This window comes from Triplophysa rosa, linkage group LG1 (assembly GCF_024868665.1).
Source record: "Triplophysa rosa linkage group LG1, Trosa_1v2, whole genome shotgun sequence".
Classification (NCBI taxonomy): domain Eukaryota; kingdom Metazoa; phylum Chordata; class Actinopteri; order Cypriniformes; family Nemacheilidae; genus Triplophysa; species Triplophysa rosa.
This window is the reverse complement of record NC_079890.1, coordinates 26,066,770-26,079,871: the sequence shown is the minus strand read 5'-3', so window position 1 is coordinate 26,079,871 and position 13,102 is coordinate 26,066,770. Positions and strand designations below refer to the sequence as shown.

The window sequence follows — 13,102 nt, the reverse complement described above, 5'->3', positions numbered from 1 at the left end:
CCAATTTCATTGGCCTTTTCTAAGAAGTCGGAAGCGATTGGTTCTCAGGGACGAACCCCATCTGTCGGCTCGACACAACGTCGAGAGACTGACAGAAAGGGAACTACACTGGTTTTGTGCTCTGTCTGTATTCTTATTTGTCTCACACAGCTCTCCCATGGTTATCATCTGTTGCTACTGTGGCTCAGCAATTGTGTAATTGTATTGTTCTCTTAATTAGGAGGTGCTAATTACACTATGTCATGATTGCACCATGGGCAGCCCAGGCTGGAATCCACTTTTTTTTGTTAACATCAGTAGGAAATGTAATTTGCCTTAGCTTTGAAGCATGTCAGAGTGATGAGCTGATGTTGTTACAGTTGTCAGGAACTATGAACAGTGTTTTGGTTTTAGATTTGTTTATGCAGGGATTGACTGAGGATTTAGGGGCAGCTCACATCTTTTGCAGTGTGACAGGTGTGCTGAACACACTCAATTATTCTGAGTGGAGCAGTAGGATGGGGATTACACACACACACACACGTGTACAAGATGCTAAAGCACTCATTGGAAGAAGCATTAAGCGTTGTGTTTTGTTTTTAGAGAAGCTATGTTTTAAGAATTAAAATTCTTTTAGATTAAAGAAATGAATCAAATATCAGCATGTAGTTTGCTATCAGAATACAGTCTGCTTGTAAATATAAAAGTGAATTGAGTGATGTAATGAATTGATGGAAGTTTGAATGGAAAATGCTAGTGAAGGGTGTCATTTCAGCAGCACTAGCATCACAAAAACCTTGTTTTCCTGGAAAACATCCCAGCATATGACATACGGTCGGTGTGACATCAGTGGGATTTGTACATCCAGCAAAATCTATAACATTGAATCTGACATCAGAGCATACAGTGTGTCACGCAGAACTCAGACATCCAGATTTAAACACCTATTACCTTCAGAAATGTAGTTTGACGCATTGTGATGACACTCAGATTGTGATTTTGTACAGGACGCTGGTATGTCTTCTATTAAAAGCCAAAAGCCTGTGAAAAATCAGAACATATCTTTATTTTCCCATTTCATTTCGATGATTGGTGTTATTTTCTATTTAAAGCGGTAGTTCACCAAAAAATAAAAATTCTGTCATTGTTTATTCGCCCATATGATATTCAAAACCTGTATGACATTTTTTCACCCGTGGAACACAAAAGAAGATATTTTGAGAATGGATTTTGTATCCCTACAATGGAAGTCAGTGGAGGCCAGTGTTGTTTGCTTAGCAACATTCTTCAAACTATCTTGTGTTTTGCAGAAGAAAGTCATACAGGGTTGAAATGACATAAGGGTGAGTGAATGATGAGAGAATTTCCCTTTAAGACATCCTGAACATGTATAATATTATTGAGAAAAATCTCACCTAAAATGAATAACATGTCCATCTATGTGTAGGTGCTGGACTTTGAAAGGGAGAATGAGTACATACTGGTACTGAGCACTCAGAACCCAGTTGCTCTGGTACGAGGAAGATATGGACCCGCATCCACAGCAACTGTCACCATCTTTATTGATGACATCAATGAAGGTCCTGTTTTATCTCAAAGCCACTATGAAGTCACAGTGAGAGAGGGGGAGGAGCCAGGACGTGTTATTGCCACCATCAGGGGTTATGACCCAGATTCTCATCCAATCAGGCAAGTGGATATTACGGTATCAGTCGATACATACTCTCTTTTTTCTTTTTTTATATTCAAAACGTGCAGTGTTGGGCTTTTAGTAGAGACTGTATGTAAACTCAATCTCATGGTCAATCTTTTCCTTTGCAAACAACAAGCCAGACCTTACCGCCTCTTTTCTAAATCCCTCCTATACGTATAGTGAACATACAGTATGTCAGTCTAATGTGAGAAAGGACCAGAAAACCACAAACATGGCTTGAAAATCACTCTTTTTCTGCATTACATTTTCAGACATTAATGGTTTAAAAATCTATAATGCAAAGGGCAAAGACAAAAGCATCAACCTAGCATGTAAAGTAGTTTTTATCTCATCAAATTCCCATCTTTTTAAAATGGTGGTGATATTCTGTTGCACCTCAGGGGACATGATCATTTTGACTAAAATAAAAAAGTATTTGCTATTTTGTTTTCAATCCTCAATTCATAATCGAAGAGAAGGAAATGTTTCTGATTTATACTGAGCTCTATTAATAATTGATTTCTATCAGGTATTCACTGAGAGGAGACACTAAGAAATATTTCTCTATTGGGAAGTACTCTGGAGAGCTGAAAACAGTCCAGGCTTTGGACAGAGAGGAGAACAGCACCTACACCATGGAGGTGGTGGCCGAAGATGGGCGTAAGAGATGTTTCACTCTCTTCTCATACTGTGCATTCGATGTGGAGGGCTGTCAATACATGCTGTTTGTTTGAATAAACACGTCCATCAAACTGAAGCTATTATACAGAGCAGGCACAGAAAGAAAGAAACAAGCTGACAGGGGGTGAGGCTATCAATGCGAGACATCTGGGAAAATCAACATCTCTCGGCTTTCTCTTTTTCGAAATCAAAAAGTGTTACCAAGACACTTGACATTTCAGAATGCTGTGACAGCCTGTGTTCGGGTTTGAAGTCTCATTGAAAATTCTGGGCCACATCCACATGCAGTGAGAAAATTCTCAGGCATTGTAACTAGCAGCAAATGAGTCACCAGCTGATGCATTGTGGATAGTGAGGGAAGGAGATTGTGTGTGTGAGAGAGAAGGGTATATAATTCAGCATAATTCACGCACACACCCTTAAAGGGATAGTTCACCCAAAAATGAACATTCTCTCATCGTTTACTCACCCTTATGTAATTTCACACCTGTATAAATGACTTTGTTCCGATGAACACAGAGAAAGATATTTGGAAGAATGTTAGCAATTTTCAGTTCTGGGACATCATCCACTAATTTATACAGGTTTGAAACAACCTGAGGGTGAGCAAATGATGACAGATTTTTCATTTTTGGATGAACTATCCCTTAAAGGTAGAGTTGAGGTGTAAAAGTGGCGCAGTTCACCCGCCAATTACCTTCTGCCCTCATCGGGGATCTCAGATGAGATACCAGTTCAATCCAGAATGCTCGGTCACAAATGTTTACAGAGAAAGACAAGTAAGAGAAATTAAATAAGAACGAGGGAGGTATGACTCACTACCTCTGTCATGCATGGTCTTGAGTGTTGAAGGAGGGTCGAAAATGAGACAGACAGAGAGAAATGAATCTGTAGATGAAAGAAAAAATAATACACATACTTCTGTATCTGAGAGCCTTTGACCTTCAAAGAATTGTGTTTTAGTTAGGGCTACAGAGAGAGAGATGTGAAAAGAGACAGGGAATTGGAATTGTGGGGAATTCACACTACAAGAAAATATGGGTTTCTTTATATGTCTGATTAGAAATGTTAAAAAATCCTCAAAATATTTATTCAGGAAAAAGTAATGATTACTTCTTGTTGCTATTTCATATCTTATCATCAGTATACGAAGAATCAAAATAATATGAAAAAAGCATTTTTTGGCCATCACCTTTTTAAAAAATACCATAATCTGTATGATGGATGCTCTCTGTTTATTTCAAGGGACATTTTTGGGGGACATTTTTTCAAATGACATTTATTATCTTAATCTGCCATTATTGACATAATAATCAAATCTCATTTTCTCTATAAAAAGTAACAAAATAAATCTGGTCTGCTTTATCATCTCATTATAATCTAATCCGAGTTGCAGTAAGAGCTGTTCATTGTAAAATTACATTTAAATGATAAAGTTTGTGATGTTTATCGGTTTTAAGTGTTCCAAAACAACAGCATTAAATTGGTAAAACACTGACCGATGGCACTAAACTCAATCTACACAGCTTTTAATGCAGTCCCTGTTCAATATTTAGCATCAGCTTAATGCCTGCTTTAAAACTTCTTTTGTACTGCAATAAAGAGAGTGCAAGAGAGATAGCGATAGAAATAGAAACATTTATTTTATCCAGCCTTCTTTTGCCAACAGAAGATTAAATCCACAGAGCACAGACGGGAGTTTCACATTTCTTTATATATGTCAGTAATGCATGGCGTGATCCACAGTATTATGAAGCTTTCGTACGGTGGTTTATCAGTGGATTATCAATTTCCACATAGCAGCACACTAAAATACACACAAAATGCAGCCAATGCAAATGTAACAATAAAACACAATGTCAGATGTAAAGGCATCTTTGTGTTTTGTGTCACCAGGCAACTCCTCTTTGTCGGCCTCCACACTGGTCACAGTTCATATTCTGGATGTAAATGATAACAGCCCAGTTCTGGTTGGCGATTATTCCTGGAAGTACCTGTGCACACCTCGCTGGGAAGACCAAGCTCTGGTTCTGGCCTCTCGGGACAGCGATGGACCCCAGCACGGAGGACGGCTTAACTTCTCCCTCCGCAGTGACGCAGCTGTCCGTCGTAACTGGAAGCTCACGCCCATTAATGGTTAGTCTATTCCTGATTGGCCACCCACTTGTAACATAATACCTGGTTCATGTGTGAGGTGTTGCAAATGTCTTCTCAAACAAGAGTTATGTGACCAGTCGCTGAAATTTCACCTGCCAATTCTGCCCTCATCGGGGGTTTTCTGATGAGATACCAGTTCAATCCAGAATGCTCGGTCACAGATGTTTACAGAGAAAGACAAGTAAGAGAAATTAAATAAGAACGAGGGAGGTATGACTCACTACCTCTGTCATGCATGGTCTTGAGTGTTGAAGGAGGGTCGAAAATGAGACAGACAGAGAGAAATGAATCTGTAGATGAAAGAAAAAATAATACACATACTTCTGTATCTGAGAGCCTTTGACCTTCAAAGAATTGTGTTTTAGTTAGGGCTACAGAGAGAGAGATGTGAAAAGAGACAGGGAATTGGAATTGTGGGGAAATCACACTACAAGAAAATATGTACGTCGTAACTGGAAGCTCACGCCCATTAATGGTTAGTCTATTCCTGATTGGCCTTTCAAACATTTCATGTCAAAATGTTTCATAATTCCCATAATGTTCCCAAACCTCCCACGATCACAATGGGCTATATGCATGCGTGACTTCTGCGTTTCTTCCTGCGGCACACCTCAGTGGTATATAGAAGTGCTGTTCTATGGTATTTGAAATGATACTTTCATAAGTTAATGTCAATGTCAGTTTTACTTATATAGCACTAATTAAATTCAACCGAGGTTGACCAATGTGCTGCACAATTTTACACATAATTAAAATACATACACAAAACAGATACAAATACAAAATTAGTTACAGAAAGCCAGGTCAAAGAAATATGTTTTCAGCAGAGACTTAAAGGAGGAGAGTGATGGAGCTGTTCTTACAGAAAGGGGCAATGCATTCCAAAGTCTGGGGGCAGCAACAGTAAAGGCACGATCACCCCTAGATCTTAGCCTAGACTTTGGGATACATAATAAACGCTGGTTGGAAGACCGAAGAGGAACTGTGGGCCTATATTCAGTTAAAAGGTCAGATAAATATGAGGGAGCCAGACCATGTAATGCTTTGAAGGTTAGTAACAAAATTTTAAAATCGATTCTATAGCGAACAGGCAACCAGTGTAGAGAGCGTAAAATTGGAGTGATGTGCTTACGTTTCTTTGTACTTGTTAGTAGTCTTGCTGCTGAGTTTTGAACTAATTGTAGGTGGGATATGGCTGAGTGGCCAATCCCGTAATACAAGGAGTTGCAGTAGTCCAATCGAGCTGTTATAAAAGCATGGATAACCTTCTCGAAATTTTTTCTAGATAAAATAGGCTTGGCTTTAGCCAGTAGTCTAAGTTGGAAAAAGCAGGACTTTATCAGCATATTAATCTGTTTATCAAATTTAAGACCTTCATCCAAAATAAAGCCCAAATTTTTAACATAGGGTTTTTTCCAGGAGGTCCAATCCCCTAGGTTAATATTTGGAGTAGTTGAGTTCGGCGGACCAAACACTATAGTTTCGGTTTTATCCTCATTTAGATTTAAAAAGTTTAAAGATAACCAGGTTTTAACATCAGACAGGCACGATGCAAGTGTGTTCAAGTCGATTGAGGTTTGCTTTAGGGGGAGATAAATTTGGGTGTCGTCAGCATAACAGTGGAACGACAGACCGTATTTCCTAAAGATGGAGCCCAAGGGAAGCAAATATAAGGAGAAGAGGATGGGGGCCGGAATGGATCCCTGGGGAACGCCGCAAGATAGGGGAGCCACTTCGGAGGCAGAGTCACCTATCTTAACTTTAAAACAACGATTTGTAAAATATGATTTAAACCAGTCTAATGCACACCCCGTTATCCCTACACAGTGCTCCAACCGTGACAGCAAAATTGTGTGGTCGACAGTGTCGAAGGCGGCCGACAGGTCAAGTAGCACTAATATAGAGAGATTACCAGAATCACCATTTAATAGCACGTCATTTAAAACCTTTAAGAGAGCAGTTTCGGTGGAATGATATTTTCTAAAACCTGATTGAAAAACCTCAAAAATGTTATTATCATCCAGAAACGTTTGAAGCTGCCGAGAGACTACCTTTTCTAAGATCTTAGACGTAAAAGACAAATTAGAAATAGGTCTAAAATTTGACATAACAGTGGGATCCAGGTTTGCCCTCTTCAACAGAGGTTTAACTGTGGCAAGTTTTAATGCATCAGGCACAACACCGGTAGCCAAACAGCGATTTATAAAAATTACCAGATAAGGACCCACGACATCAAACACATCTTTTAAAAAATGAGGTGGAATGGCATCAATACAAGAGCCAGGCGGCTTTAACTGCCAAACTATCTCATGAAGAAGTGACAGGGAGATTGGTTCAAATTTGGAAAACTCCACAGTAAAGATAGGGCAAACAGATGGGTCCCAAACATGTTGAGGGATGGCCAATCTAATGGCCATAATCTTACTTAGTAAGAATCCAAGGAAATCATCACATAGCACATCAGATGCAATAAGAGGCTCAGAGACAGTTGGGTTCACAATTGAATTAAAAATAGTAAATAATGTTCTGGGTCTATGCAAGTTCTTATCAATGAGCTCAGTTAAAAATTTTGATTTAGCTGCTTTAACAGCCTTCTGGAAGTGAAACAGGGAGTCTCTTAAGAGTTCAAATGAGATCTGGAGACGATCCTTCTTCCACTTTCGTTCTGCTCTTCTACAAACCTGCTAAGCGAGCGAATATGATCATCAATCCAGGGCTCTGACTTAACATTTTAACATTTCATTATAACATTCAAATACGGTAGAACGGCACTTCTATATACCACTGCTGTGTGCCGCAATGTACAGCATCCGCTAAATTGAACAATTTTCTCATTTTTCCATTTCTCTCTGCTTTAAGTCTCCCCAACCGGAAACTGCCTAGGGTTCTTCCTGTGAAACACGGAAGTTACGCATGCATAAAGCCTATGGGGCTGTGTCCACCGAGGCGCATTTACACGGCTGAAAACGGCAGCATTGCCGTTGAGCATTTTTCAACTCTGGGCGCCCGGTCGAATGCTGACGCTGATCGTGGGAAAAACGAATAGCACCAGCGCAGAGCGCGGAAAAAAAACGTCAGCTGATGGCTTTTTTTTAAAAGCGCGGCGTTTCCGTAGGAACCAATTGAAAAAACACGCTGGCCGCAGGCGTGAACGCCTCGGTGGACACAGCCTCTATAGCAGTGGTCACCAACCCTGCTCCTGGAGATCGACCATCCTGAAGATTTCAGCTCTAACCCCAATCAAACACACCTGAACTATCTAATCAAGGTGTTCAGGTTTGCTTGATAATTACAGACAGGTGTGCTGAAGCAGGGTTGGAGCTGCAGTCTGCAGGACGGTCGATCTCCAGGAACAGGGTTGGTGACCACTGCTCTATAGCATAGGTGACCTTTTCTGACAGTGACGTCAAAATGGATCAAATTGGAGATTTAAAAGACTGTAGCTATAGCACCTATCTAGTCAATTCACTGCATCTTGTGAATTGGATGTAACGTTTCCCACCTGCTGAATCACACGGTGAACATCGAGGGAAGGGAGCGTGCTGACAAAAAAGGAAATCGTCCTTCATGTCTAGTGTCTGCAGACGGATCTGTGTTGAATGTAATAAGGGTAATAGTTCTCTTCCCGCTGCTTTAGACGTCATTAATGTGCCTTAATGTTGGTGAACAGTCCGAACTGGGTGCATCATCTGAGTCACTGTATGGATCAGCTCTAAAATTGACTTGGTTCTGTTTTTTCATTCTTTCTTCTCTCTATATTTTTTTTTCTTGTGAGTTGTTAATGGATAAAAAGGCCCCCTCTAGTGACATGGGATAATTATATTGCCTTTAACTGATATGATGTCACAGCTGGGGCGGCTTGGTTGAGAGACTAAAATGGACTTTTCCTCTAATTGAACAGATGGACAAATTCCATTTTGTAAATATAAATGTAGGGCTGGACTGTTTAGAACAGACGGAAAACAAAAAACAGACTGTCCCGATCTTGTCAAGAGACTGGATGCTAAACACTACAGGGCTGACCGTGACACATACTGTATGTAAGAAATGTCATCCTTGGATGCATGCGGCAGTTGAATAATTTAAAATCAAAGGTATAATATTAAATTATCCTAGGCTCTCAAAATAAAACCAGGACATGCCATCCAGGCAAAAATTGTTTTCTTGAACTGTTAAAGGGATAGTCCCCAAAATGAAGAATTCTGTCATCATTTACTCACCCTCGAGTTGTTACAAATCTGTATAAATTTCTTTGTTCTGATGAACACAAAGGAAGATATTTGGAAGAATCCTTGTAACCAAACAGTTCTTGGCCACCATTAACTACCGTAGTAAGAAAAATTACAATGGAAGTCAAAAGTGCCCCAGAACGGTTCGCTTTTCTACATTTGTTAAAATATCTTCTTTTTTTGTTCAACAACGTTGAAGAAATGTATAGAGCAATTTTTCAAACTGTAGTAGTCAATGATGGCCAAGAACTGTTTGGTTAGAAGCGTTACTCCAAATATATTTCTCTGTGTTCATCAGAGCAAAGAAATGTATACAGATTTTGAACAACTTGAGGGTCAGTAAATGAAGACAGAATTTTCATTTTTGGGCAAACTGTTCCTATAACTTCTAAAGTGCCAAACTTATAATTATTAACTCAGGTAACCTCTAATGTCACTGTTTTTACAGATACTCACACCAACCTGTCTTTAAATGTCCCATACCTGCCCCCAGAAGTCTACATCGTACCCTTTACCATCTCAGACAGCAGCTCTCCACCCAGAAGCACATTCATCAATCTACCAGGTAACACACTACATTTAGAGCTGACTGAATGAAAGGAGAGCAAGCTTGCACAACTGAGACGTAACACATTGACGTCATTTAAACACGTACCTTCATACATTGTATTGCTCATGCCGCTGACGAACACAACCAATGTCTCAAACTTTCAATAGAGACCCAGATATTCATTGGAGGTCACAAATGGCATTTACAAATTCAGATTTTCTGAATTCTCAAACACAAAAAAAGACCAATTTGACTGAAATGTTTCTAATGATCTTTTAATCTCAAGGTTTATGCTTAAATGTCTGAAATTACTTTTGTAGACAAAAGTGTAATTGTGCCAACATGTTAATTTCTTTCATTAGAAAAACAGTGGGGGAGACCTTTCCCAATTTTCATTTTATTAGCATTTCTAGATGTATGGTGGTCATTCCAGTCCAGTGTCTATTGAATTTCAACCAAATTAAACCTCAGGAGTGACAAAGTCATCCAACAGCAATGTGAAAGCATGGCAGCATGACATGAAAAATATGTTAAAAACGTAGTTATCGCTTAACTTTTCCTAAATATGTGTACATAGATTACTGTTGTATTGCTTAAAATGAATATGAACTTGTTTTCTTTGCAGTATTTTTGACTGTTATTTTGACCTGTTTCTCCAGTTTTCATTTTCTGCAAACAAATGCAAATACAAACAATATTTTTACTTGAAATTTGGGAGAAATATTATTAGTAGTTCACAGTTCACAGACTGAAACAACATTATCCTTTTACCTAAACATATACACATAAATAGTAAATTCAGAAATACTGAAAATAAATTTGAAATGTTCTCTTATTTTTTTATGTGGCTGCATATATACATTTAATATAAATTTTACCACATGTTTTATATGTTACCACATATTTTTTAAGTTAATGTACCTTTTAGTGGCTTTATCCTTTAATGGCTTTTCTGTAACATCCTGTTCAGTGATGCATGGCTGGGCCACAGGTGCTCTCTCTCTCTCTCTCTCTCTCTCTCTCTCTCTTGCTTTCTCTCTCTCTTTCTCTCTCTTTCACTGTCATTTTGTCTGCTCCTGATGCTAGTTTCCTCCGAGGCCTCTCCAGAGCTATCGCCTTCAACTAGTGGCCCATAAATATGACCTCCTTATCTGACTGCAACCTTTGCCTCTAATGCATTTAAAAAACAGCTAAATTCTCATTGTGTTTGCCACAGTGACGGTTTGCCCATGCAATGTGAGGGGCAACTGTAGGATGGCAGCAAAACAGCTTGAGGGCATGCCCACTATTCAGTCAACAATAGGCGTCCTTCTTGGAACTCTGGGTGTTATAGGTGAGTCATGTGCACAGTTTCATTCAAAACACTTGAGATTACTAAAAGGGAAAGAGGAAAACACAATTCTCTTTTTATGTTCTTGTTTACAGGTATTATATTGATTATTATATTTGTGAGACTGTCCTACCAGAATCCCACACCACCAAACAAAGCCTGTCAGGAACGAGTGCTGCTTCGAGTCTCTCTATAATATTTGACATGCTTTCTAGACTGCTACCTTTTTATCAAACTCATTAAAGGATTTCTCTCATTTAAATTCTAAATATGCTTTAGTTTTTATACAGTATGTTTAGATATTTAGTTATGTAGGATTTAGTAAATAGTTAAGAATATGAAGTCATGCATACAAAATGTCTGTCCGCGCAATATATTCTGTTGTTATTTATTTCTTTTTTTTGTTTTTATGCTTTGTAGTTATATTATCCTTTATGCAATTGTGGTCTTTTATATTTAGTTGTGATTGAAACGTCTGGATAATTCAAATTTCTTTGTTGAACTGTATTTTATTCCACTGAAATAAAGACAATGAGAAAAATAATGGTCACTATATTTGTGTTCAGAGAGAGCAAGAGAGCTTAACCCCATTCAGGTTCATACACTTGTCTTGTTTTTTTAAACCATTACAGAGATAGAGATTAATCATCCCATCCCGGGGATAATAACCCTGGCTACGCTATAGCAGTTTTACATTTATAGAAACAGAGAAGATTACCCACAATTGCTTTGAGGCAGCCATATCCTGTTTATGGTGAGATGATAACAGCAAAACGTGACCCAAATGACCTTACAACTATGCTATATATAGCTACGCAACGAGCTAAAAATAGTCACACTGCTGAGTGACGCCAAACAGCAGCCTTCCCACTATGACTGTAAATGAACCCTGTTTGGCATTGAACATACAGTATTGTGCGCTATTAAATGTTCTTTATGTACCTTCCCTGAGGTGCTCAGAATGTCAGTAACCTCAGCAGGGAAGCGTGTCACATTACCTCATCCACTTCCTGTTATGTAGGTGCTGATTTCGCCGGTAGGCAGTAATTCACAGACAGGCTTCTCTTGAAGCGTACATGAGCAGATAAATGGTGTAATCTCTCTGGATCTCATTCATGACTGTTTGGCTCAGTTTGCTCATCCGTTGAGACGCTCCATCAGTGCAGAAACGCACAATCGTACTGTCCAAAAACAACATGGTGATTATTTACCTTCATGCAGAGTTCTTGATACTGACGTTTTATAAACGTTCCCTGATGTAATCTTAAAATACAACAAGTATGCAAATGACAAGAAAGCTTATATTGCTTTTGGAACTGTCAACACATTATTTGGTTGAGAACAAGTCTACGTGTATTTTTTGAAGGGCAAAAATCCCTGAAGAATATTTACAAAACGCCACAGTCATTGGAAGGTCAAGCCTATAACACTGTGAAAGGCAGAGACTATATTTAGTTTCTCTGGCCTTGTTTTAGCTCTCTTAGGATCAAAATAGTACATCTGACTAACAGACCGGCCACGATCAGTTTTGCCTCCTAGTTGAACCAGCCACCAGCTCAAACTGTGAGCTTTCGCATGTAACCTTTGTCAAAGTTTAGCATGTTTTGGTAGAAATTTGTGGATGAATAAAGGGAAATAGCTCTCTCTGAAAGATTCTTGTGAAAATATGTGTCGTGTCTCAGTCAGCTGTAAGCTCTGCTTCTATTCCTGGCCAGAAAGAGTGCAGCTGTGAGCTCTTTCTGACACATGTAAACATGTTCCAGGGTGATGAAGCACCCATGATGCTATTAGTTTGCTGAAAATGACTTTGTGGAAAATATTCGTCATTTCCATTCGTTCAGTTCCTGTGTGCTGTCTCTTTTGGGAGCTGGATAGTGTTCTCTTCCAGTTACACTGTCAGTTCCTCATCACTTTTCCATGGGGCTTTTTAACTGCACTTAACCCTGTGATAGTGTCTTTTTAAAGTCCAAGTTAAGCAATTCTGCACACTATAATTATAGTTTTGAAAGGTGTTTACAGTAGTACCAGTTTAAATAATTGGTTTTAGATGGTTTCAGCGGCAACAAGTTGAAGTTCAAAGTTTATTCGTCACATACAAAACCATACATAGTACGACATGCAGTGAAATGCTTTTTCGACTGTCCGAATAAAGTAGAAAAAGAGATAGGAAAGGAAGGAAGGTTAAACTATATATAAACATTATATAAATATAAATAGTGTAGGGGAGTGGGGAAGTGTCTGTGTATGTGCAGGTGCTGTGCAATATATGTATATATATCTGTAGTATACAATAATGTACATTGTGCAATGTATGCATATGTGCAACAACATAAACAAACGTTATGTTGCCCAAACTTTACTCCCAGTAGACCTCCGCAAAGAATCAATAATTGTGGAGTAGCTTTAATTGAATGTATTGCAATTAGATTCTTCTTCTTTTTCTTTCGGCTGCTCCCATTATGGGTCGCCACAGCATATCATCC

General features: G+C 38.9%; 1 protein-coding gene across 1 annotated transcript in view; it reads left to right on the top strand.

Annotated features, from left to right (window-relative positions):
• cdh16 (cadherin 16, KSP-cadherin) overlaps positions 1-10,982 on the top strand; it is a 43,160-nt gene extending 32,178 nt beyond the window's left edge. The window contains exons 12-17 of the mRNA XM_057337459.1: positions 1,427-1,668; positions 2,202-2,332; positions 4,250-4,489; positions 9,188-9,304; positions 10,506-10,622; positions 10,715-10,982. Of these exons, the coding sequence (XP_057193442.1) occupies positions 1,427-1,668; positions 2,202-2,332; positions 4,250-4,489; positions 9,188-9,304; positions 10,506-10,622; positions 10,715-10,815 (948 nt within the window). The 3' untranslated portion in view covers positions 10,816-10,982. The remainder of the gene's footprint in view (positions 1-1,426; positions 1,669-2,201; positions 2,333-4,249; positions 4,490-9,187; positions 9,305-10,505; positions 10,623-10,714) is intronic.
• The last annotated feature ends 2,120 nt before the right edge of the window (positions 10,983-13,102 follow it).